The sequence below is a fragment of the Branchiostoma belcheri genome, unplaced genomic scaffold (assembly GCF_001625305.1).
Source record: "Branchiostoma belcheri isolate BF01 breed outbred unplaced genomic scaffold, Haploidv18h27 scaffold60, whole genome shotgun sequence".
Lineage (NCBI taxonomy): Eukaryota > Metazoa > Chordata > Leptocardii > Amphioxiformes > Branchiostomatidae > Branchiostoma > Branchiostoma belcheri.
The window spans coordinates 514,545-542,001 of NW_017804243.1; the positions used below are offsets into that span (position 1 = coordinate 514,545).

The 27,457-nt window shown below is 43.6% G+C and overlaps 3 protein-coding genes across 4 annotated transcripts in view; 2 read left to right on the forward strand and 1 right to left on the reverse strand.

Annotated features, from left to right (window-relative positions):
- Positions 1–21: 21 nt before the first annotated feature.
- LOC109482732 (NACHT, LRR and PYD domains-containing protein 3-like) lies at positions 22–19,827 on the forward strand. The gene is made up of 5 exons (XM_019785553.1): positions 22–112; positions 984–2,279; positions 2,626–2,718; positions 3,603–3,698; positions 16,976–19,827. The coding sequence occupies exons 2-5, from the start codon at positions 1,025–1,027 to the stop codon at positions 19,825–19,827; spliced, it is 4,296 nt and encodes a 1,431-aa protein (XP_019641112.1). The 5' UTR covers positions 22–112; positions 984–1,024.
- A 4,136-nt stretch (positions 19,828–23,963) lies between these two features.
- Positions 23,964–25,757, forward strand: LOC109482709 (XK-related protein 6-like). Its single transcript, XM_019785528.1, has 2 exons — positions 23,964–24,089; positions 24,478–25,757. The coding sequence occupies exons 1-2, from the start codon at positions 23,964–23,966 to the stop codon at positions 25,579–25,581; spliced, it is 1,230 nt and encodes a 409-aa protein (XP_019641087.1). The 3' UTR covers positions 25,582–25,757.
- A 367-nt stretch (positions 25,758–26,124) lies between these two features.
- Positions 26,125–27,457, reverse strand: part of LOC109482821 (carbohydrate sulfotransferase 1-like) — a 38,555-nt gene continuing 37,222 nt past the window's right edge. For both annotated transcript variants that reach the window (XM_019785663.1, XM_019785664.1), the window contains exons 5-6: positions 27,107–27,401; positions 26,125–26,596 (exon numbers count right to left, since the gene is read on the reverse strand). In XM_019785663.1, the coding sequence (XP_019641222.1) occupies positions 26,126–26,596; positions 27,107–27,401 (766 nt within the window). In that variant the 3' untranslated portion in view covers position 26,125. The remainder of the gene's footprint in view (positions 26,597–27,106; positions 27,402–27,457) is intronic.

Sequence of the window (27,457 nt, forward strand, 5' to 3'; positions counted from 1 at the left end):
CCACTGTCGAATAAACTGTTCCCAGTTCCAAGATGGCGAAGAGGAAGTAAAAAGTACCGGAAAGTCGGTTCCAAAAGTTGAAGGAAGTTTTCTGGGGACATCCATGAAGAAAGTAAGTACAGATCCCGTCTGTCGACTGTTCAGTGTTTCAGGATCCACCAGATATGTGTGATTTGTCGGCAATATCGTGTCGAGAAGAGAGATCAGAACACAAAACTGCTGAGTTCTAACGGTACTTTACGGTCGTAACTTTTCTTTGTTTGCTATCTAGATTTGCCGTAAAATTAGGACGAACAAATTAAAAACAATCTAGCAAATTCAACTACAAAGCTCTATTTTTCTACGAATCACTGGAAGCGACGAAACCAAAAGATTGAAAAGAACTACTGCTATACATACTAACAGTTTTGGCGCCTGCCCCCCCCCCAAAAAAAAACTTACTAAATATGATGAGACCATCTCACACGCTCGGGTAACGTAACTAACGTTATTTTTGTTCTGAGATTAAACGATACTGAAACAGAAATTATCTCCACCTGATTATAAATGATAAATACTAAAAAATCAGGTAATTTACCCCATCACTATGGAAACTATGACCAAATCCTAATTTACATATACTGTATCTCGTGTATACTGTAAATCCATTTAATAATATGCAGTTAGAAATTACTAGTACATCATATTGATACTTAAGCTACAAGATATTGTTTCACACACCTGTTAGGCTGTCCCAGGTGTTGTTACCACATACCTGACACACACCTGTCTGTTCCAGGTGTTGTTACCACATACCTGACACACACCTGTCTGTTCCAGGTGTTGTTACCACATACCTGACACACACCTGTCTGTTCCAGATGTTGTTACCACATACATGACACACACCTGTCTGTTCCAGGTGTTGTTACCACATACCTGACACACAACTGTCTGTTCCAGGTGTTGTTACTGCATACCTGACACACACCTGTCTGTTCCAGGTGTTCCTATAATGCTGATGTAGCTGAAACCTGTGTGAGTCATGGCTGACGGCCAGGGGGCGGCTGGATGCTCAGGTGAAACTGCAGAGTCCAGCTCAGTTCTCCTGGTGAGTGGCCAGTATGCCACATCTGAGGACTGCAGTTCCCCCGTCAGCCGACAGGTGGCCCAGACCCTAAGAGGAGCAGGGTGGAAAGTTTACAGTACTGTTTTGGAAGATACAGAGGAGGACAGAAAGTGTGCTGAGGCTGATGGAGTGGAGCTCATCCTCCCAACCCGCAGTCAGGGAGACACAAGGGAACCCTGTCTGGATTGGCTGACCTTTGACCATGTGGATCGCTACCCCAATGACAGACTTCCACAGGATGTAGGGTGGATTGTGGGTCATGCTGGGGTCACCAGCAGAGCAGCAGCAACTATCAAGGAACAGCGTTTCCCCCAAGCAAGCCTCAGTCTTGTCACCCAGGCTATACCTGAAGACACAGAGAAGTACAAGGAAGATGAGAAGGCCATGGGCATCGGTGAGAAGGAAGACTCCATCAGACAAGATGCAGAGAAGGCAGATACTGTGTTCTCTGTGGGACACAGAGCACACGACCACTTTACAATCTCATTTTGTGCAATTCCTGATGAAGACAAGAAGCCAGCTCACTACCTCTTCCTGCCCAAACCATCAGACTTGTTCCTGAACACTACAGTTAAGCATGTGAAAACCAGTCAGAAAGTTGTCCTATTAATTGGTAGGGTGACCACAGATGAGAGGGTGAAAGGCTTTGACTTGGCAGCTAAGGTCTTGTCAAAAGTGGTAGAAAAGAATCAGGACAGAATCAAGTTGCGGATTTGTGGTGTCAGTGAAGAGGAGTATCAGGCCAGTATGGACATTCTCCAAACCAGCATCAACTCAGGAAAACTGATCCCCACCCTTCTCCCACACGGCACCCAGGAAGACGTCTGCCGAGACATGAAGCAGGCCCACCTGGTTCTCATGCCCTCCCGTGCAGAACCCTTCGGACTGGTCGGTCTGGAGGCCATGGCGGCCGGCGTACCGGTCCTCATATCTGACCAATCAGGACTGGCGGACTTGGTCAAGAAGGTTATACCAGAATTCCACCACTCTGTTCTCAGAATCACGGGTGACGATTCTGTAGATGTCGGACGTTGGGCAGATCAGATTGCGGATGTTCTGCGGATGTCAGAAGCCGAGTTCCGTCGGGCTGCAGAACTCAAGAAGAAACTCCTGGAGTCCAAATACTGGGAAGAGTCTCATCAGCAATTCCTTCAGGCATTTGGATGTGCAGGTGGGGAAATTGTTGTTTCATTACAAGGTGTTTCTGTTCTGTCTCAAACTGGATAAATGACATCAGTGTTTTGATGCGTAATGAAATTATTCAACGTCCTCATTAGCATAAATGCATCAGTGGATGTTTTTTCCCCTTTCTACCCAAATGATATGAAAATTGTATAAGAGCATAGTACCAAAGTACCAAAAAAATAGTTAAGACTTTCTAAATAAGTCTGAAGAAAAAAATATTTAATTTTCAAAATATCCACAATGAAACTGTTTTTAATTCATCTGTAAATTCGTGTCAAAGGTAATCATTTCCTACAGCAGAATGTCTAAAGTCCAACTGTACATGTGTGCAGGTCACGTTTCTGAAGTCCAGAAGGGAAAGAGCGGTGCAACTCTTACCGGGGAAACAGCCACTGATGGAGGGTCAAGGAATCCCTCGGAACCAGGTAAAAATACTTCTAAAGACTTCCAATTTCTGTCAAATTACAAAAACTACTAATTGACCAGTTATACAAATTTTGTCATCAATTTATAATTTATAACTAAAAGTTACATTAATAACAGTTACTTAAAAAGTCATGCATACTATACCAAAAACTGCCATTAATTTATGCCACTACTAGAAATCTTGAAATGTTGACATGTGCCTGTTTTCAAGCTGGAATCTGATCAGGTTTTCAATAATAGTATTCATAATGTGGGAATAGGGTTCGGAAATTTTACAAAATCCATCTCTCTGAGACAGGTTCACCCCGAGCCTCTAGCAGCCAGCTGAAGAGGAAGGGGGAGGATGGAGAAGAGTTTCCAGAGAAGAAGAAACTGGCACATTGTACAGAGGAAGGTGAGAGGTTATATAGTGATATAACAATGTAGGCATGGTCATTTTGAAGGAGCCATCTGTAAACTATACATACTGCCCACTGCAGTTAAAGTCACCAGATGGGAACATATAGTTTTTTCATGTTAATATGCTCCACTATGAAACTTCATTAGCACGTGAATTACAGACATCAGATATGGGAATAAGGTTTGGACATGAAGAATAGTCCTTCATCCTGAGAACTTAAACTGTACACACGATCAAGTCACCATATGGAAACATGATCAAATCACCAGAAGGAAACAATATGACCTTTTCAAATTCTCCAACTTTGAACTTTATCAATCAGTTACAAACATAAGGAGATGAGGAAATGAGGTTTGGAAATTAGATACTAAAGCATAAAACCTCATCCTGAGAACTAATAATTTTTTGTACACATGATAGCTGTGTCACTGCAGAAGCTGAGTTGACATCATTACTGATCAAAAATCCACCTCTCTGAGACAGGTTCACCCCGAGCCTCTAGCAGCCAGCTGAAGAGGAAGAGAAAGAGGAAAAGGCAGCTTCCAGTGAAGAAGAAAGCAACTCCTTCTAGACAGTCAGGTGAGAGGACCATGAGTGGTAAAATAGTATGTCTTATAGTTATACTTGTAGTCAGTTTAATTTAGGATTGACCTTCTATATCTCAGCAACCTTAACCAAGTTGGGCAAATATCACATACTACACAAACTATATGTAAAAATGATGAAATATGTAGCAGCCAGTAATGATCCCCTAGGGATTAATCATATGCAAAATTATGCATAATGTTCAAAGGGTTGTGCACAGTGGAAGTGAGCTCCTAGACTATATACTAGTAGTTCCTACCATATCTTCTTTTTCTTTTAGTTTTCTAGTGTAACCATCACTTTGGAGTAGTAAGAGAAGTCCTGGCAAGCTTGATAAGCAACGAGTACTGAGTTCAACCTGACAGTTTTTTCTCTGATATTTGTAATGATTTGTATAGTTGATAAGTTATGTTTCCACTAAGATTGAGTTTGAAATCTTAGTATCTTTTCTATTCCAGATTTGTTCCAGACGTCTGTGAAGAAGTACTATGAGTTGAAACTGACTCACTTCAAACCTCTGATCTGGAATGACAACTTCACACTTAGCCTCAGTGACATCTTCACCCAGTTAGAGTTGATACCATCAAGTCAAAAGCAACTGAAAATGCCTAGACACAAAGTACACCACTGGTTATTTTCAAGGGAAGAAGAACAGACAAAAGAACTTAAGTCATTAGACGACTTGTTCAAGCCAGATATAACAGGAATGTCCACAGCACCAAGGTGCATTCTGATTGAGGGTGAAGCTGGAGGGGGGAAGACAACGTTTCTGTCCAAAGAAGCCCTAGATGCCATCTCACAGAAAACAGACCTGGGCAGACGGCACGACATCGTCCTGTTGATCCGACTCCGGGAGGTGAGAGAGGGGGAGACCATAGAGGAGATGGTGTGGGACCAGTGTGTTCCCAAAAGAAAAGATGTTACTGTAGAGTACATTGAAGCAATCTTAGAGAGAAACGAGTCCCGTGTGCTCTTCCTCCTAGATGGGTATGATGAGCTGCGGCCTGAGGCCAGGGCAGCCGGGCAGGCCATTCCCAAACTGCTGTCTGGCAAGATGTACCCCAACAGCACGATTGTGATCACCTCCCGACCCTCAGCAGGAGTGCAGCAGTACACCCGGCCAGACTGTCATGTACACATCATGGGCTTCTCCCGTAGACATGTGGAGAAATACATGCAGCAGTATTTCACTGTTGTTAGGAAGCAAGAACTGACAAAGACACTAACTGTACATGTAAACAGTAATCGACTTTTGAACACTTTAATCCAAACACCAATGTTCCTGATGTTTGTGTGTCTGCTGTGGGAGGAGGACCAAGAGATGGTGTCTACTGGAACAATGATGGGGCTGTACGACAACCTGCTGACATGTCTGGTCAGAAAGTGCTGTAAGCGGGAAGGAGTGGACATGCCAACAGAAGGGCTGCCTACAGAGGTTGCTGAGACATTACTGCAGCTCGGCAAGCTTGCACTAGAGGCACTGCTGAGGAATGAGACCCTGCTTGACCTTACAGAAGTAAAGAGAGAAAAGGTTAATTGGGAGTTGCTGTTGAAGCTGGGTGTGGTCTCCTTGGAGGTTTCTTCCTCTAAATTGCATCCTAGGAAACAGCTGAACTTTTCACACAAGACCATGCAAGAGTTCCTGGCTGGACGATATGTAGCTCATGCTCAAGTGAACCCAGACATTGTTGAGCTGCTGCAGCTCACCTCCATAAGCAAGGCACTTGAACTCAGTAACCTGCTTCAGTTCACATGTGGCTGTGACTCACGGGCAGCACAAGCTGTGATGGAGGAACTAAGCAAGCTCAGCAGCAGGGAGTTCACACACTTGCAACCGGAACACTTTGAAATATTAAAATGGTCAATGAATCAAGACATTCCAATGGATCAAGATGTGCAAAAGTCCTGCCAAACCTATGAAAGGTTTGCACACTTGTGCCTGAACATCCTTAGTGAGAGACAAGAACCAGAAGTGCTTCAGGGTATCAGTCAAGCCCTGCCAATTGTCATGCTGGACAGCTCCATTAACAGTAGAGAAGCCACAGGTCTTAAGTATTATATACAAAATCTGAATTCAGTAAACCTGCCAGACAGGCTCATACTTAAGATCCATTGGGGCACTGACAGCAGAGACACAGTTCAGTACCTACAGCAGTGTTTTACAACTTCACTCCCTGGACTTAGATTGGACTTGGAACTGTCAGGACAGTTTGACTCACCTGATCTGACAGCCAGGCTGGTTTCAGTTCTTAAGAATGTTCCCTGTCTGAGGGCGCTGGATCTGTCACGCACAAACCTAACACCATCATCACTCCAGCCACTTGTGCAGGGGTTCAGACACATGTCTCTGTTAGAGGAGCTGGATCTGTCTTGGAACCGTGCTCTTCGTGATACTGGGATGGAAGTCCTACAGGTTGGGCTGTCCAGTGTTCCACACCTGGCTGTACTCCGTCTTAGGGAAATTAGCATGACAGCTGTGGGCATGTCATCCCTGGCTCCCTACATGCGCCACCTTGTGGGACTGAGAGAACTGGATATAAGTGGTAATAAGATCGGTGACACTGGGCTGGAATCTCTCACCACCATCCTCCACACCTTCACTGCCATGCAGGTGTTGGGCCTGTTTAAGACCGGTATCAGCCCCACAGGCATGCGCACACTGGTCCCTGCACTGTGTAAGTTAACCAGACTGATCAAACTGGACATTAGTGGTAATGCCATAGGAGACTCCGGGCTGGAATGCCTGGCTGCTATCCTCCACCACCTCACAGCCATGAAGGTGTTGGTTTTCAGTATGACAGGTATCGGTGACAGGGGAATATCATCCCTGATCAAAGCTCTGCCTCACCTGGTGCAATTACAGGTGTTGGATGTGAGCTGGAATAACATAGGAGACTCAGGGATTGTCTCACTGGTGCAAACACTCTGCCAGCCCAGCAGTTTGGACATGGAACAAAACCCACCTGGTGACAAGAGTCTGACCACAGCCCCTCACTATAACATCACACTACAGGAGCTGCACATCCGGAGGAATAGGGGAGTAACAGGAGCCGGACTGGGGAGGGTCGCACAGCTCATCAGCACACTGCCGGCACTGACCAGGCTGGACATGTCTGGTCACTCAGACACACCTGCACACCTGTCTGACACCGCTGCCATGGATCTGGCCGAGGCTCTACCCAGACTCCCTGCCCTGGAGCAGCTGGTCCTGCGGTACATCTCCATGGAGCCTGCAGGGTTCCAGGCTGTGGTGCAGGCTGCTGAGGAACACCCAACACTGGAGAGGCTGTGGTGAGTTATATTGGTTATCCTATGGACATGCTCTACTCCAGGGAATCTTAACTAATTAAGGGGACTCTAAGTATAGAGATTAAGGATTTAGTGAGTTATTTTGATTATGTATGCTTTCAGGGTTCTAGCTAGCGCTAAGTAGCGTCGGGGCCCACGACGCTAAAATTTTGACCCGCTACGCCAATTTTCCCCCGCTACGCTAATTTTCAATACAACGTAGCGGCATTGTGACTGCATTTCTTTGTTAAAAAATGCCAGATCAAATGTGAAAAATGTTTTTTTTTAGCAAAGTAACGCACGTGGCGGCCCTCCCAGGACAACAGGGGCGGGCCTAGGCGGGGCCTTGGTTCTTTACAACTTGTGTTGCCGCCCTTCTGTGAGTGACAGCGGCAGTCTCTTGACGCCCAGACACTGGCGTCAGGGTGTCTAGCCCAGTCTGTAGAAGGGATGTTCCGCCCCCTTCACAGTGTCGGCTTTCCCTTTGGGACGCCATATATGGGCTGGCCTATTTAACAATTCCCACGCCACGATGTATGTAGCACAAATATGTTTCCTCCCGTGTTCAACAGATCTCTCCTTGTAACTCTGGACATAAACACCTTCCACTAAATTGCATTAATTCTATATCTTGCCAAGGTGAAAAAATACAAAGAGTTACAATGTACTTAGTCACCAGCCTAATAATTAAAGTGCTTTACAGTTCCAGCCGGCTCCCGAAAAGGGGAGGGGCCTCTAAAGCCCACAGCGGCAAACTTGCGTTGGTTGAAAATTTGCCACTTTAGTAAACTAAACAAGGGAGTTCACCCCTTGGATCCGTTCATAGTTTAAACAAGTAAATACAAATTATTGCTCTCTTGTCAAATTTTTGCAGTTTTTCTTTATCGGCGTTTGTGATCTTTGTGACACACGTGGGTTTTCCTTCCACATATGCGTCAGTGCTGGTGCCATGCCGATTTCATGCTCTTAGCTACTGTGCGATCTATGTCAACATACTGGGTGTGCCTGTAATCATGTCAGCATCAAAGCTTGACAATAACAACAAAGCCACGTGTTGAATCACGTCAAATTTCGGCCCAGTTTTGCAGAACAGAAATGGCACAAAGGAAATTAAAAGTGCCTCATAATGAGACACTATTAGCAGCCAAAACAGACGTATTTCTTATATTATTTATAGTTACTTTTTTTGCATGTAGAGTATTACAACTTTGCACACCAGCTGCTATGTTTAACATTTAATTTATCTCAGAGTCTGTTCTTGGTTGTGTCTGATTTGGAGTATCTTCTGTATTTTGTGAAGATTCCAAGCTGCAAAAATATAAAGATTACTAATCAAGGATACATTGTACATACCTTAGAAATGACATTTTTTCCCTTTGGGTATCCCTCAAACGGCTGCTTTTTAAGCTTAAATTTTTAAAAGCTCCGCACTGCGGAAGGGGGCACATCCCCCCTTCCGCCCCATCCCCCCTCTCGGTCGCTTCGCTCCCTCGACGTGCATCAGGTACCACTACGCTAAAATAAAATCCTAGCTAGAACCCTGGCTTTTACTAAAGGGTACTAGTACCTAGTAGGGACGAAAGGAAGAAAGTATCAAGATAGAGTATGATAAGATGTGTAAATTGACTTTTCACAATAAATGATAAATGCACCAAATAGAAACACAACTGTTCTGGTACACATACTTGTATTATATATCTACCACCATCCTGAACATATCTATATATCTTACCATGTACGTGTGCATTAAGCTACATGGCACCAAATTGTGTATGAATCTCTTGTTTTACTCCCACATTCTGTTGTTAAAGCTATAATGACAGTATGATGTGATTTGATATAAATTACTGAGTACTAAGCAACTCTGTTTTCCATTTTTTCCATATACAGGTACTCTAGGCGTGGAGTTCCTGAGGGAGCGGACACCACAGCCAGCTGTCTGGTGCTGACCTACACCTGAGTTCCCAAGATGGCGACCTGTTCTGTACATTTCCTCAGCTCAGGTCAGTATGTTGTATGAAAAATTACATATAGTTATGAATAACTAGTCATTCCAACATGTTAGGGACATTGATATAGAACTAATTTTGTTTCTCTTCAGCTGCCAAAAAATTACAACATAAAACTTTTGTTGTAATAATGTATGTGTATAATATATTTCTGAAACAGTATATTTATATTGACATTGTATATTATATATTTTGTATTGTATTGTATATTATTTTGTATTGTATTGTATATTGTAATGTATATTATATCGTGTTGTATTGTATATTGTATTGCATTGTATAATTTTTTGTATCTTAATATTGTTTCAGATAGACAACACCAGCTCAGAATAACGTGAACCAAACAAACCAGTTTTAGTACCAAATTCACTCAGGATGACGACATTAAGAAGATCTACTAGTATGAAATGTTAGTAATACATGTACATGTAGTTTGTAGGGACAATTTTTGTGCAGTACTTTGACCATTCCAATGTACAGATACAAAAACTGTACTTACCTTACACATGTAGCTGTATCTGTCAGTGTGTGGATTTTGTTTTCTTTGTAACAAAACAAATTGTGTAACAAAAAACACAATATCCATGAATATAGCAACCATATTAACATATGCAAGAGTGTATATAGTATAATGTACTAGTGTATCAAGATTATTTCGTAATCTTTGCTGTAGATATCTGCATATAAGTTATATCAGGATGATTTGGGATTGAGGAAGAGCCTATTATTCATTGATATCCCAACCTGATGAAACTATGCATGAGTGTATCTGTGTTCTGGATATTTTTGCCGTATCTGTATTTCTGTATGTATCATGATGATATGTGTGATCTTTGTGTGAATGAAGAGTTATTGAGTTCCTGTATTTCATGAAGTTCAGACAAAATAATAAAATCTATTGTTGTAAACCTTGTAACTGCTGTTGAAGTTATTTCATAAATAGTATTTGCTGTATTTTTTTTCTACAAAAAGAAAGCTCTACTGGAGTCAGTCAGTGGAAAAGTTATGTACAATATGCCTTAACTTAAGCAATTTACAAAGTAGTGGGAAATCTTATATATAATTTGTACCAAAATTTTGATATATATATATATATAATTATATATATATAATGTACAAATATCCGTCATGGGTATCTGGACATCATGGTTATGTAGTGTAAAGGACTGTCAAATAAGCCCCATTGTCATTAGGAAAACATTACCATCATCTATCCCCCCCAACATCTGCTTGGAGCCCTTGTCCGATGTCCTATGGCAACTTGTATTTAACTATGATACACACAAATCCTAGGGCTGCAGTTTGATAACTTTCCTTTGCTTCATTACCCATGAACTTCACACCTCCAATTTCATGAGCACACCAAGGGTAAAACACACTGTCTCATGTTCACATACACAACAAGGTCGTTCTCATGGTAACGTTAGCCTCTACCAGGCTTCAGGAGACGGCTGGGAAGAGTAGAGATCGGTCACCCAGAGTAGAAATTGTCGCACCCAGGTGCGGCAAAACCAAGGAGGTTAAATACAAGATTTTAACTCCATGGCAAAAGGTACTCTAGCGGACCAACTCCCTCGGCATGTTATCTCTATTTGACCAATTTTTACTCTTTCCAGCCGCCTCCCGAAGTCTGGTAGAGGCTAGAGGTAACGTGTTAATCTCCAAGCCGATCTTTCGGTTGGGTGGCAAAAGACCGTATCCATTGGCCATCCTGTATCCATTGGCCATCCTGTATCCATTTCCCAACTGAAGGTGGCTAATGGACACTCCTCTGGCCAATGGATACTGTCTTACCACCGAAAGATCTGCTGGGAGATTAGTAACGTGTCATGTAGAACACAAGTGACCCCAGTCAGCCGTTTTAAGTGTTGCATCATCAGCGGCCGCCATGTTGGTGTCAGGTTACACCGTGCGGGGACACGGGGACACCTGACGCGCCGGGTACCTGGCGGACGTGCGTCGGTAAGAACGACGGGACACAAAGGACCCGGGCACTGAAATGATGAGGTTGAGCATCCATCAGTTTCACTCCAAAATACAACTTTTCTTTACAAAACAGTCCTAAGGCCACACCAATTTAATTTCTTGGTTACCGAATTCGCCTGCTTCATTTTTTTCTGCAAAATGCTCATATTTTGCCCTGAACAGTTGAAAATAGTCCTTTTCTTCCTTGTTACAGTTATTCCATCTTTCAATGCAGTGGTATCATTGAAAGCTCAAAAGTCATTGTTTGAATTTTAAACCAGCCTGGTGTGTTGACTTCATGGCTCCTATTGTACCATTTTGGGCCAGGATGCCCTAGGCCTGTTTTTCTTTTTTTTTCTTTTTTTGCCCACCTGCTCCATTATTTTTCTAGGAAAATCCGTTAACCAAGAAATTAAATTGGTGTGGTCTAATCTAAACTCCAAAATACAAGTTTTCTTTACAAAACATTCCTAAAGGCCCATGAACTTTGGCACAAATCCGTTCACTGTGTATGATAGAGAGGGAGATTTTAGAACAATTTCTACTTGAGTCTAACACTGCACCAGAGGCACCGCCCCAGAGGCGCCGCCAAAAACTTGCCCTCAGGTGGCACCTTCACGGAACAGTCCATTTTCTTCACCTCACGGGAATCAACAGTGGATTGTGTTTTATTACTAGCTAATTAACCATTTTATATTACATATGATATAAGTTACAATAGTATACTAAATATACTCGTAAATTTTTGTTTATTTTGCAAAGTTTATTATTTGTATGCCTTTTCACCTGAAAACACCCCCATTATCGAATAAACTGGTCCAAGTTCCAAGATGGCGGAAAGAGGAAGTAAAAAGTTCCCGAAAGTCGGTTCCAGAAGTTGAAGGAAGTTTTCTGGGGACATCCATGAAGAACGTAAGTACAGATCCCGTCTGTCGACTGTTCAGTGTTTCAGGATCCACCAGATATGTGTGATTTGTCGGCAATATCGTGTCGAGAAGAGAGATCAGAACACAAAACTGCTGAGTTCTAACGGTACTTTACGGTCGTAACTTTTCTTTGTTTGCTATCTAGATTTGTGGTAAAACTTAGCCTGAGTGTCAGCCTTGTTAGCTTTCGTCCGCTACCCAAGGTCCGCTCCCCGCCAACAGTGCCATTTTGTACATACCAGTTTAAAGGTCCATCCATTCATACATTCATAAATGCAGTTTGTGTTCTGTATGTTTTCACATTATTGGGTAGCGGACGAAAGCTAACAAGGCTGACACTCAGGCTATTTAAAACTAGGACGAACAGTCAGTTAAAAACAAAGTTACCCATGAGCTTTTAAATCTAGCAAACTAAAATTCAAATACAAAGCTCTATTTTCCTACAAATCACTGGAAGGGACGAAACCAAAAGGTTGTACTAACAGTTTTGGCGCCTCCACCCCCCCCCGCAAAAAAAAAAACTTACTAAATATGATGAGACCATCTCACACGCTCGGGTAACGTAACTAACGTTATATTTTTGTTCTTAAGATTAAACCATACTGAAACAGAAATTATCTCCACCTGATTATAAATGATAAATACTAAAAAATCAGGTAATTTACCCCATCACTATGGCAACTATGGCCAAATCCTAATTTGCATACTGTATCTTGGGTATACTGTAAATCCATTTAATATTTTTGCGGTTAGAAATTACTAGTACATTAATTGATACTTAAGCTACAAGATATTGTTTCACACACCTGTTAGGCTGTCCCAGGTGTTGTTCCAGATACCTGACACACACCTGTCTCTTCCAGGTGTTGTTACCACATACCTGACACACCTGTCTGTTTCAGGTGTTACCACATATCTGACACACACCTGTCTGTTCCAGGTGCTAACACATACCTGACACACACCTGTTTGTTCCAGGTGTTGTTACCACATACCTAACACACACCTGTCTGTTCCAGGTGTTGTTACCACATACCTGACACACACGTCTGTTCCAGGTATTGTTACCACATACCTGACACACACCTGTCTGTCCCAGGTGTTGTTACCACATACCTGACACACACCTGTCTGTTCCAGGTGTTGTTACCACATACCTGACACACACCTGTCTGTTCCAGGTGTTGTTACCACATACCTGACACACACCTGTCTGTCTCAGGTGTTGTTACCACATACCTGACACACACCTGTCTGTTCCAGGTGTTCCTATAATGCTGATGTAGCTGACACCTGTGTGAGTCATGGCTGAGGGCCAGGGGGCGGCTGGGTGCTCAGGTGAAACTGCAGGTGAGAAAAATCACAATGTTCTGAAGGTAAAATACAGGTGGCAGTAAACACAGCATAACCTCTCATCCTGATAAATAATTGTTCACATCATGATAGCAGTGCCCTTGACTGCAGAAGCTGAGTTGACATCATTACTGATACCTGAATCCACCTCTCTGAGACAGGTTCACCCCGAGCCTCTAGCAGCCAGCTGAAGAGGAAGGGGGAGGATGGAGAAGAGTTTCCAGGGAAGAAGAAACCAGCGGAAGGTGAGAAGTTAAAAAGTGATATAATGTAGGCATATTCATTTTAATGAAGTCATGACATCTATATATAAAGTAATAGTTCTACAACTACAGTTAAAGGCCCCAGAAAGAAACCTTGGACACCTACAATTACTACAAATATACCTACACTCGCCCACCTTACCATTAACTCATTTTCCTTGTTGAAAAATGTAACAAATGGGGAGATCCTTCCTGCTTACAGATGGAGTCCAGATGTTTTCTTAGTAGCTCTAAGTTAAGCCGTTCTAGCCTTAATGTTTGTGTTTGGTGCTTTAAAAGGTTATTAACAAATGCCAGCATCTACAACTGCAAATGACAAAGCAATGGAAGAAAAACCCACTAAAGTATCATACTTCATACATAATACTGGTTATATTCATGTCGTCATGAAATGCCCTTAAATGTTACAGCTGATGTGCAGGAGTATTTTGACAAAGTCATCAAAGGCGTCAGCTACAAGTGGGACGACCTGGCCTGGAAACTGGGATTTGGTCGGAGTGAGATCAAAGGCATCGGAACCACAGAACCCAGTCCTGACCACAGGTGCAGAGAAGTGCTGCACAGGTGGAGAAACAGGGAGGGAAGAAAGGCTACTCTACAGGTTCTGAAGCAGGCACTCATCGACATTGATGAACGGGCCACTGCAGAGAGTTTGGAAGGTGCGTTTACCTTATTATGATAGATTCAGATTATCATTCCACATGACGCTCTAACGATTCGGCTACAAGGTCTAGACCCATTGGCCAGGTCAGCTGGTAGCACCTATGAAGCCCCCACTGTTACAACACCGTTGCGTTTAGTTGTTCTTTAAAATGGAAGTTTTCCCATTACATCTCTAGCTTGATGTTATCCTTGAACCAATTCTGTTTTACGATACTGTAACATGTGTAAGATGAAGATATATTTAGGGTGAGAGACTTTGAGAATGACACTACCGGTTAGATAAGGAATGAGATGTTAATACTGTCCAAAGATTGTGATAGTTGTATTTATCACACAGAACTTTTGATTGCCCATATAGCATGTATAGTGACAATCTATAGTCTCAGTGCAGCAAAAGAATATGGAAAGAAAACAACCATTATTGTACAAATTTAAAAGACTATTCTATATTTCCTGGTCCATACCTAACGTATATACATGTAATGCTCACCCATGCCCATGCATGCAGAGTTACAGGAGCTACAGCCATCCACAAACAAACTTAAAAGGAAGGAAGAACATCGGGAACAAACCCCTGGACAGAAGTCGAAGAAACCGAGAACTGAATCTGATTCTGAAGATGGGGAATCTCATGAGGAAGGTAAGGCCACAGCAAGTAAATTTTATGGATGACATCCTCTGCAGACTCCAAATCTAATGCGAGCAGGCGAAAAAAAAACAAGGCGTGCCGAAAAAAACAAGGTTCCTAAATATTAAAATTTTGACTCAATCATTGTACAAATGGTTTTTAGTCAGTGGCAACATCATATATACACAGCCAACATCACACATCACTGCATCAAAGTAAGACACAAAACTTTTTCTTGTCTCCTCCCTGCATAGTTATCTGCCATCCACCTTCCGGCATGGCAACAGACATCTTTGCCCATTTTTGGCATGTTGACCACTGTCAGAAGGCAACAAAATTTTTTTTTTTCAAAATTAGGCCAAAATTAATGCGTGCGCTGATGTCATCCATAAAAATTACTTGCTGTGGCCTAAGAGATAATTCAAGAAAATGTTGGTCATCCCTTATATGTCAAGGGCTCTTGAGTTAGTTAACGTTATTTTTATCATTTTGATCCATGTAAACAGGGTCACAATCATGTTGTTATGTTCACTGTCCCAATGTTTTTATGCTATCTAATACTGGCCTTTGGTTGGGGAATTCTTCAATGAAGTGATGACCCCCATTGCCATGCCAGAATACAAATACTAATTTATAGTCGTGGAATCCATCCATTTGGTGATGAACTACACCGAGACTTCTAGTGCACTGGCCTTTCCTCATGGAATGCATCAAGACTCGATGATATCACATATCTTGTCCTTACCTTATGATGAAAATATAGTGTTAAGAATGCTTGTTATGATTGATGTATTGTTGCAGTGCAGCAACACAATATTATATGCAACATTTCATTTGCTCAGGTAATTGCTTGATATTGCTTGATTTGTCTTTTTTAATTTACTAACCATCTAACTATTGCCAACACATTTCGGTGTTCCATGAATAAAATTCCAAAGCAAATGTCGGCCTTTCTAATTTGTATCTTGCATATCATCATTCTCAATATCAAAATAGAAAATAAAACATGTTTTATTTTCACTTTGATTTGTGTAAATACCCTGAAGAATAAAATTACTGTGAAAGATCAAACTTCCACCTTTGGCAGATTCTAAAATGTTCTGGTCTCTGAAGTTTGAGGTTTTAAGAGAAACAATGCTTAAAAAGATATTTGCAACGTTAACGATTGAAACTGTTCTTTATGAGTGTTCAGAAAAAATGGTACTACCGGGTAATCCTTTTGTGTTCTATTTTAGCACTGGCAGAAGTTCCAGCTGAAGCTGCAGGAACAGTGTCTACTTCAGTGTCAGGTGTCAATCAGACAGGTGGGAATCATAATTGACATAAAAAATGATAGGAAGTATCATCTACATTAAACTTTCCACTGTCAATAAGTTTTGTTAATAAGGTTTGTGCCCCATCAAACTGTAACTACGTAGTTAGCCAGAACAACTGTTTGCTCTGGAAATGGGGTTAGTATGTTTAGTATTTGAAGGTAACAGTACTCTCTTATTAATTAGTGCAGATCAAACTTAAAAAAACTCTGTTTTGGAGATTTCAGATCTCAAGTTTTTTGTGTGAATTTATTGAAACAACAGAGGAGATTATATTATAATAGTATAACTATTACATGCTTTAAGAAGGGTTGGATCATCCAATCCTTGTTCGCAGCTAAAAAATATAGTTGTGTAAATTGTATTTCTCTGTAATTGGGCCTGTGGTGTGCCATTGTGTTTGTGATGATGCACTTTTTTTTCTTTTTACTGTAGCAGTTTTCATATTGAAGTAAATGCATATTGGCAGCTTTGACCTTTCTATCTGGCCTTGAACTTTGACCTCATATGGACTGTGTCCTTTTGCACTTATAATGCAAAGGAGAGTGGTAAATGTAATTTCATGGACTGATGACACAGGAACTAAGGATTACAAAAATGTTAATTTTGTTTTGATATGTTGTTTCTATGAGCAGTTATGAGCCTTTAAAATTCAAAAAAAATTGGTAAAAAAAGTGTAAATTATGTTTACTTTTCAAAACCTGTGACAGTCAAATATTCAGATTACATATTTGAGCCTGCTTCATGCTTTCATCTGACTTTTTTTATCATTCTCTACATTTTAAGCTTTAAATCATAAAAAATCATAATATTTTCTCTAAGATTGATTTTGAAGTCTTACAAAAGTGTCCTGTGTATTCCAGATTTGTTCCAGAAGTCTGTCAAGAGGCGCTATGAGTTGAAACTGACTCACTTCAAGCCTCTGATCTGGAATGACAACTTCACACTTAGCCTCACTGACATCTTCACCCAGTTAGAGATGATACCAACAAGTGAAAAACAACTCAAAATGCCCAGACCCAAAGACTTTTCCTGGTTATTATCAGAGCAAGGACAACAAAGAAAAGAGCTTAAGTCATTAGACGACTTGTTCAAGCCAGATGTCACAGGACTGTCTACAGCACCAAGGTGCATTCTGATTGAGGGTGAAGCTGGAGGGGGGAAGACAACGTTTCTGTCCAAAGAAGCCCTAGATGCCGTCTCACAGAAAACAGAGCTGGGCAGACGGCACGACATCGTCCTGTTGATCCGACTCCGGGAGGTGAGAGAGGGGGAGACCATAGAGGAGATGGTGTGGGACCAGTGTGTTGATGAAACAACTGAAGGTATTGAAGCACAGTCCATTAGAACAATCCTACAGAGGAACAAGTCCCGTGTGCTCTTCCTCCTAGATGGGTATGATGAGCTGCGGCCTGAGGCCAGGGCAGTCGGGCAGGCCATTCCCAAACTGCTGTCTGGCAAGATGTACCCCAACAGCACGATTGTGATCACCTCCCGACCCTCAGCAGGAGTGCAGCAGTACACCCGGCCAGACTGTCACGTACACATCATGGGCTTCTCACCTAAGCATATGGTGGAATATGTGCGGGAATATTTCATCATTACAAAAAATCCGGAGGTGGGAGAGGAGTTTATTAGGCAATATTTCATAATGCTAGGTGCTGATCACGTATTTCTTAAAAACCAGGAACCCTTAGGCAGCCTCATCCAAATCCCAATGTTCCTGATGTTTGTGTGTCTGCTGTGGGAGGAGGACCAAGAGATAGTGTCTACTGGAACAATGATGGGGCTGTATGACAACCTGCTGACATGTCTGGTCAGAAAGTGCTGTAAGCGGGAAGGAGTGGACATGCCAACAGAAGGGCTGCCTACAGAGGTTGCTGAGTCATTACTGCAGCTCGGCAAGCTTGCACTAGAGGCATTGCTGAGGAATGAGACCCTGCTTGACCTTACAGAAGTAAAGAGACAAAAGGTTAATTGGGAGTTACTGTTAAAGCTGGGTGTGGTCTCCTTGGAGGTTTCTTCCTCAAAATTGCATCCTAGGAAACAGCTGAACTTTTCACACAAGACCATGCAAGAGTTCCTGGCCGGACGATATGTAGCTCATGCTCAAGTGAACCAAGACATTGTTGAGCTGCTGCAGCTCACCTCCATAAGCAAGGCACTTGAACTCAGTAACCTGCTTCAGTTCACATGTGGCTGTGACTCACAGGCAGCACAAGCTGTGATGGAGGAACTAATCAAGCTCAGCAGCAAGGAGTTTTCACATTTACGACCAGGTGACTTTCAGGAGGATTTCCACCTACCTGTAAAGCCAAATGTGAAGACATCCATTGAAACTTACAAGAGGTTCATGTTGCTGTGCCTGAATATCCTGAATGAGAGAAAGGAGCTGGGTGTACTGCAGGCTGTCAGCAGAGCCCTGCCAGTTATCATTTTGGACCTTGACAATCGCAATAAACAACATGCTGCTCTGCAGTATTACTTAGAAAACATCCAGTCATCACATCTCCCTGGTAGAATGATACTAGAATCATCTCTTGTTGATACATCAGAAGCTCTTCAGGGCCTGGAACAGATTTTCACCTCACGTGTTCCCGGCCTGCAGTTAGACCTAAGACTGTACAATGTAGCATGTCAGTTTTTTAATTTTAACTCACCTGATCTGACAGCCAGGCTGGTTTCAGTTCTGAAGAATGTTCCCTGTCTGAGGGCACTGGATATGTCAGGCACGGACCTAACACCATCATCACTCCAGCCACTTGTGCAGGGGTTCAGACACATGTCTCTGTTAGAGGAGCTGGATCTTTCTGAGAACCGTGACCTTGGTGATGCTGGGATGGAAGTCCTACAGGTTGGGCTGTCCAGAGTTCCACACCTGGCTGTACTCCGTCTTAGGGTAGTCAGCATGACAGCTGTGGGCATGTCATCCCTGGCTCCCTACATGCACCACCTAGTGGGACTGAGAGAACTGGATATAAGTTATAATAAGATTGGTGACACTGGGCTGGAATCTCTCACCACCGTCCTCCACACCTTCACTGCCATGCAGGTGTTGGGCCTGTGTGCCACCGGTATCAGTCCCACAGGCATGCACACACTGGTCCCTGCACTGTGTAAGTTAACCAGACTGATCAAACTGGACATTAATGATAATGCCATAGGAGACCCCGGGCTGGAATGCCTGGCTGCTATCCTCCACCACCTCACAGCCATGAAGGTGTTGGTTCTCAGTGTGACAGATATCAGTGACAAGGGAATATCATCCCTGATCAAAGCTCTGCCTCACCTGGTGCAATTACAGGTGTTGGATGTGAGGTGGAATAACATAGGAGACTCAGGGATTGTCTCACTGGTGCAAACACTCTGCCAGCCCAGCAGTTTGGACATGGAACAAAACCCACCTGGTGACAAGAGTCTGACCACACTACAGGAGCTGCACATCGGGGGGAATGAGGGAGTAACAGGAGCCGGACTGGGGAGGGTCGCACAGGTCATCAGCACACTGCCGGCACTGACCAGGCTTGACATGTCTGGTCACCGGGACACACCTGCACACCTGTCTGACACCGCTGCCATGGATCTGGCCGAGGCTCTACCCAGACTCCCTGCCCTGGAGCAGCTGGACCTGTGCAACATCTCCATGGAGCCTGCAGGGTTCCAGGCTGTGGTGCAGGCTGCTGAGGAACACCCAACCATGGGGAGGCTGATGTGAGTTATATTGGTTATCCTCCATCCAGGAGTAGGCATGCTCTACTCCTGGGTGTCTAAAGGGACTCTAATGAGATGAGTATTTGAGAGAACTTCAGTGATTAGATGAGTGAATTGACACTGGCTATACTTTAATGACTGCACTATCACAGTCAAATTTGATAAATGTACCTAATAGATACACACCTGTCAATTTTGAGTGACTGTGCATTATGTATGGCACCAAATGGTTTATGAAATCCACTTATCAGTAGTTTTACTCCCACATTCTGATTGTTCAAGTTATAATGACAATATTATGGTTACCGTAATTGTTGTAACTAATCATCTCTGTTTTCCCTTTTCCACCTACAGGTACTCTAGGCGTGGAGTTCCTGAGGGAGCGGACACCACAGCCAGCTGCCTGAAGCTGCTGTACTGAGTTCCCAACATGGCGACCTGTTCTGTACATTTCCTCAGCTTAGGTCAGTATACTGGATTTGTGAGGTTATAGTAACTTAAATGCTGTATTGAAATTATATAGTTATAAAGTTATAATTAACTGGTCACTCCAACATGTTGGGGACATTGATATAGAATTGATTTTGTTTCTATGCAGGATGCCAAAAATTATATCCCACTTTTGTTATGTGTAATAATGTGGAATTGCATACTTATATAATTGTATATTGTATTGTATATTGAATATCATATTCTATTGTATTGTATATAGTAATTGTACATTGTTTCAGGAAACACTGGGTCAGGGTGACATGAACCAAACAAACCAGTTGTAATGCCAAATTCACTCAGGATAGGGGCATTGTGATGATCTATCTACATTGTAAATTATGTTAGTAATACATGTTTTTTGTAGGCACAATTTTTGTGCAATACTTTGACCATTCCAGATTAATGATCCAATGTGAATAAACAAATATTGTGTAAAAAAAGAACCCAATATTCATTGATATAGCAACCAGATGAACCTATGCAAGAGTGTGTATAGTATGTACTTTTACTTGTACTTGTACAAATGTATGTATTTTTGTAATCTTTGCTGTAGATATCTGCATATATCAGGATGATTTGGAATTAAGAAAGAACCTATTATTCATTGATATACCAACCTGATGAAACTACATGTATGCAAGAGTGTTCTGGATATTCTTATCATTTTTGCTGTATCTGTATTTCTGTATGTATCAAGATGATATGTGGAATCTTTGTGTGAATGAAGAGTTATTCAGTTCCTGTATTGCATTCAGTTCAGACAAAAGAATAAAAATATATAAAATGTATATATAACCTTATATCCAATTGTTCTTTTTCTTAGATATTTTTCTTCATTTCTAATGGTCACCATTTCAACACTTTGGGGAACAAATTGGAGAAAAAAAATTTCTTGTGCGTACAATTGTACTAGTATACGTGGACATTATCTGCTTTTTTTCTGAAATTAGCCTCGGACTTTTATATTGATTACTCAACTTTTAATCTGCCTAAGTAGGGTAAAGGTCTCTCTGACAATCCCCGTTGTCACTCAGAAAACATCATCTACCCCCCCAACATCTGCTTGGAGCCCTTATCCAATTTCCATGACAATATTGTGACATTTAACTTATCTGCTTATATGATAAACATTTTGATACCAGGGCACAAAATAATAATAAATGAGGGTCTGCAAAATAGTCGCTCCCACCTGTGGGAGCAGACGTAAACTAACCAGGATGGTACCCAGGCTAGCAAAATATAGACTGGAGTGGTGAAACAATATATCCCTATCAAATATCTTCATATTGACTGAAATAGTCTTAATAAAAAGTGTTTGAAAAGTCTAAACTTTGTATGATTTGTTCAGCACAGTGCTATATGAATATCTTAATCTGCAAGACATGTGTATAATAACACTAGTTTGTATAGAATCACTCATTCCATTGAGATTGGAATCTATGACTATGATACACACAAATCCTACTTTGCTAACTTTTCTTTGCATTATTAACATGAACTTCACACCTCTGGTTTTGTCAGCACTATCAAGGGTTACAAACACACACTCGTGTTCACAAACACAATAAGGTCGTTCCCATGGTAAAGTTAGCCTCTACCAGGCTTCGGGAGACGGCTGTAAAGAGTAGATATCGGTCACACGGAGTAGAAATTGTCGCACTCGGGTGCGACAAAACCAAGGAGGTTAAATACAAGATTTTAACTCCTTGGCAAAACGTACTCTCTAGCAGTAGCGGACCAACTCCTTTGACATGTTATTTCTCTACAGTATTTGGCCGCTTTCTACTCTTTCCAGCCGCCTCCCGAAGCCTGCTAGAGGCTAATAGTAACGTGTCATGGGGAACACAAGTGACCCCAGTCAGCCGTTTGATGTCCGGACAAGTCTTGCGGCCGCCATGTTGGTGCCAGGTTACACCGTGCGGCCGCAGGTGAGACAAAAGACGGGGACACCTGACGCGCCGGGTACCTGGCGGACGTGCGTCGGTAAGAACGACGGGACACAAAGGACCCGGGCCGGGTTACCGAGCAGCTGTCTACATGTCTCAAGACGTATTGTGAAAGGAAAAGTATCTTGAGCCAGTCTTACGTCACGGAGAGCCGCTTTTCAACTGGTTGTGACTAGCTACAGAAGGAGGCGAGACGCTATGCGCGGTTTGTACGTGTTCTGTGTGGCTGTTCTTGTGGAGAGGGAGCATGAACATTGCAGCACCGCGGCTTGACGTCCCGGGCTGGGATCGGCAGCCCTCTTCTGTAGTGGGAGTCGGGTTGGCGGCAACAGGACTGGACTTGAAATCTCCGTGTTTGGGTTCAAAAGCAAGCAACGCTTCCGACGCGACTGTTGGTTCGTTTGTATTGGCTGGGACTTCAACGTTACCGTTACTTCAGGTGAATATCTATAATTCTTTTTGTTGGTTTGTGTGTTTTGCATAACAGGTAAAATGCCTTTTAGGTGTAAAACACCAGCTCTTTACGGTAAAGACAAGCTGAGCAAGACCGGGCTGTACTTGGTAAGGGTTAAGCCACTTACACCTACATGGTGCCCTACTCTTATAGACTTTGTTATAGTGTATTAAATGGTAGTGGGATCTTGTGTTCTGTCACACGATCCCGCTCTAATAATCAAAATGTCGATAATGCCTGCCGGGGTAAAGTAATAACCCTTTTTTTAAGTATCCGTTCTGAGAATAAGGCGAAACAAATCGTCTTTCTCATCGCTATATTACTATTATTAGTAGGAAATGAATGATGCAATACGGAGCCGCTGCCTTTTTTAAAAGCGGATAGCTTTGTCCCCCCCCCCCCTTTGTAGTCGGAATAGTGTACTGTCTATGTCTCAACCAGTCTTCAGGGGGAGAATAGAAATTGCCCAAATAGACAGATAAAATGCCATGCCAGGGGAGTTGGTGCACTAAAGGAGTACAGTTTGCCGCTCGATGGTAGAGAATTAGTAATAGTGCCCTTTACCATGTACCAGCGGGGGCCTTAGTATTTTACCAGACTGAGTGTGATGGTATATAAAGTTACAGTCATTCTCGACGTCATGAGACAAACGAGATATAAGTACAATACTATGTAGTTTTGCGCTATGTTGCTACGAATTCGAGTGCTTGTGATGTGTTTGTGACTTTAATTACTTATTATGATTACTAAGTACCTTTGCAGAAAAAAATTGTTTTTGCTCCGTTTCGTCTTCTCCAAACACATAAGGTCAATGACCTGAACCTGGTGGCTGTCACTATGGTAACTGGTGCTGTAGCAGACAATCTGTTGTGTTATTCTTTATGATTATACAGCAAATGGCATAGTGGGGCAGGCCACCATACGAATGTGTTTGAGTAAAAATAAACAGAGCTGTAGTTTGTTAGGCTGGATCACTCGTTGAAAAGCGGTCAATTTATGTATGTACCTAACAAGCTTTCGAGTTTGAATAAAGGCTTACTACTACTACGTAACTACTACTACATCATGTGAAGGTAAACATTATGGATTTTATGAATTGGCTTGCAAATCTTACCTTTCTTGTTATTCTTGTTGTAGCGTCCACGCACCCCCGAGAATCCCGATTTCTCCGTGGAACAACCTCCTTCCTTCCTTCTGACAGTCTTCCTTACGACTTGGTCATCGTGACCTTGAACTTCTACAAGTAACATGGCGGGCGTTCACACTGTGCATGCGCACTGGGAGGGTCTCGCCCAGGCAAAGGGCTGCCCCGGCGCATGCTGGGATAGGACCACGGAAGGCTGGCAGATGATTTGGCGCCACAAGACGATACAGGTGTTTGTTTGTTTGTTTGTTTCAGATCTCCAAAGTGTTTGTTTGAGCCTTTATTTAGTCATATAAATAGTCGACACTCAATGATCACTACTGGTAATATTTCTATATCTCGTGATGTTCTTCTACACACTATTCCATTCTATTCTAGTCCATTCAATTCTATTGCATTCTATTCCATTCTATATTATTCAATTCTATTCCATTCTATTCTATCATCAATGCATCGTATTTTCAAGTGTCTTAGTGAATGAATAAGCGAATGAGAGAGCGAATTTGTTACTGAATGAGTGTCTGAATGATCCTGAATGAACCTATTGCAGAAAATAATGTTGAAAATCGTAATTGTTTTCTTGTCTTATTTTTCCTTTCTACCTCCCCGTTTCCCCAGGTGTGTATGTTGGTGGTGTTCCCGCTGTGCCTGTACTTGGCTAACCTGGGAACAGACGTGGCGCTTGCCCTGCAGTACTGGAGCGGCCGCCAGGCGGAGTGGTTCGCCTGGACCCTCGGCCTGACCCTCGGGCCGCTGCTCATCGTCCACACCTGGTCCTGCGGGTTCATCTGCCTCACCGCGAGGTCACACGATCCGGACAGAAGCAGCTTCGCCAAAACCGTGCAGGAGTCGCCCTGCTTGTACCGGTGTCTGTCGTCCATTCCCGTCGTAAGCATTTTCGTGCACTACGCGGTGTTTTCCCGCCTTCTGTGGAGCGGCGGTGACGTCACCGGATTGGAGGTGGAACGGAACCTTCCCATCATCCACCTGTTGGATGCCGTCACGGCCGCCATTTCTCAGCTCTGCCTACAGACCAAGATCTGGGTCTACACGGACGAGCGGGTCAGCGTCCTGAAGGTCGTCTCCATGGTGATATCTCTCATGGCAACGGTCAAGGCCGTGGTGACGTATCTTTACTACAAGAACTACCTGCACCGGCGGCCGCTGACGCGCGGGCTTGTGGGAAGGCTGGTGTTCATGACCTTCTGGAAGGTTCTGGAGGTCAGCGTGCGCGTCACGACCATGGGTCTGTTCGCGTCCGCCTTCACGCCCTGGATCGCGCTGCGTATCGGGTTACACTGGGCCGCCATGACAGTCGCCTACTTCGCCATCGACAGGAAACTGAAGGGGTTTGTTGGCCTGTGCGCCTGGGGTCTGGCCATGGTGGTGGACACATTCAGCATGACGTTCTCTCCCGACCACAGGCGGACGTTCTGGCTGAACTCTGCCCTCACGTTGCTAGGCAACGTCACCATGGTGACGGTGTGGTACACGCAGAAGGCGGGTGATGATTGGTACGACGTTCCCGCGCTGGTGGGGATCGTGGCGGGGTCCGTGGTGTCATCCGTGTTCGGGTTTGTCGGGATGGTGCTGAGCGGGAGGATAGAGTCCCCCGTCACGTTCTGCTGTGCTAAAGGCGAGTCCGGAACGGAAACGGCTGCAGAGCGGCAGAACTCGCCTGTTCCGGATTCCGGAAACTCTATAGCGCTGAACGCTGTATAGAACCGCGTCGCGATGTATGTGAAATTCCTCCTAGTGATTGCACCAAAGTTGGAACGTAAATTTCTGGGGGGAAAAGACTCTATTTTGTAAAAAGACACGGTCTGAAATATCTGAAAAACATGCATAGTAGTGACATGCATAACGGTGCTCTGGGTATTTTGGTTCCTCTGTGTAGAACTATATATATAGTACTCTTAAATGGTGACTTAACTGTTCCTCGTTGTGCTGCAAATTAAATTTTCAACCCGATCGCCGAAGCTTTGAGTGAAAGACTTCGTCTCCAGTTCGTAGCAAAGAGAAAGGCTTTAATTTGAATGTAGCCAACATTTGTCAGCTGAATACAAGATTGGCGGTAATTGTGACGTATGTGCATTCTAAGATAACCTGATACGCTTGGATATGAAATAAACAACCTGTTTGTTTATCCGCAAATTGTACGTTGTTTGTTTGTTTGTTTATGAACATAATGATCAAGTATAAAAGTAAAACAAGTACAACAACAAAAAAACAAAGAAGGCACAAAATAAAACAACAATCCATCCATTTAATTCAACGCTAGAGAGTCAACATTTTCATCAAATAGCTGTACTTTAGTGGGGAGATTCAGACCGGACTCAGGTTTAGACCCCTGACTGCGGGGCTGGGCGTTAGGGGTGGGGATGGGGCCCATGAGACTGTAGGACATGTCGTGCAGATGGTTCTCGCTAGGGGCGCGCTTGTACCCGGCCAGGTCCAGCATCTTCGCGCATGTGCTCTCCACCCTCTGCGCGTACGGCCAGGGCACGGCGTGCCTCCACGCATGCGCCGTGGCGGAGGAGTTGCGTGACGTGGTGTAGAGGCTCCCGTCCCGGTCCTCCTGAGTGTTGTCCAGGATCCACTGAGTCACGTGACCGGGCAGAGGCAGCCCCACGAAGTCGTACAGCTGCTGCACCTGCTGCAATGGGCGCTGCGCCAGATCCTCGTACCGGAACAGTCTGTAGCGGCCGGACAGCCACGGCAGCGGGGAGCGGCCAACCTGACACGGGACAACAATAGGCATTGTTTGAATACGGATTTGTCCGAAACGTGATCAAGTATTGAAGGAGATTTCAATCTAATTGAGATCCCTTCCATCAAGCAAGGCAATCATCAAAGATAGCAGACTTGAACTTGTCATCCCTATTCAGTGCAAACCTGTAGATTGTGGAGCTCGGTCCCGTTTACATAAGACGTCCCAATCCCATGTACCATGTAGCTTACAGGTTTACACTGAACTTTAGATTGCAAAGCACTGGCCGAATGGTATTGGAGGCCACTTCAAACTAGTGCAGCTTTACACTGACCTGGAGCAACCTTCTTGCCTGGAGGTTGCAGATTTAGACACACCTGCAGATTGTAGGCCTCCCGTTTACACATTAAGCCCCACACTTCTACAGTAATTTTACATTATCCTGTAGGTTACTACTGACCTGTAGATTATAAGCCTCTCGTTTACAGAGGAAGCCCCCACACGTAGACAGTAATTATCCTGTATGTTACTACTGACCTGCAGGTTATAAGCCTCCCGTTTACACAGGAAGTTCATCTGCTCGGCCACGGCGTCCAGCGCGCCCTTCTCGCCCCGCTTCTCGTTCACGCGAGAGTTGTAGATCCCGCGCGGGTCCCTGATCAGGTGCACGACCTTGACGTTGAGACGAGGGTTCCTGACGAGCGGGGCCAGAGACTTGACGTCCACCAGGCGGATGGTCTTCACGGCCACGTGCCGCTTGGACCGGCAGACGTCCGACACCATGTCCCGGGACAGCTCCAGGCAACCCTGCAGCTTCGCGGTGGGGCTCCACCTGCGGCGAGGGGCGGTACTGCAGGTAAGTACTCGTCATCAGCACCACACATTACA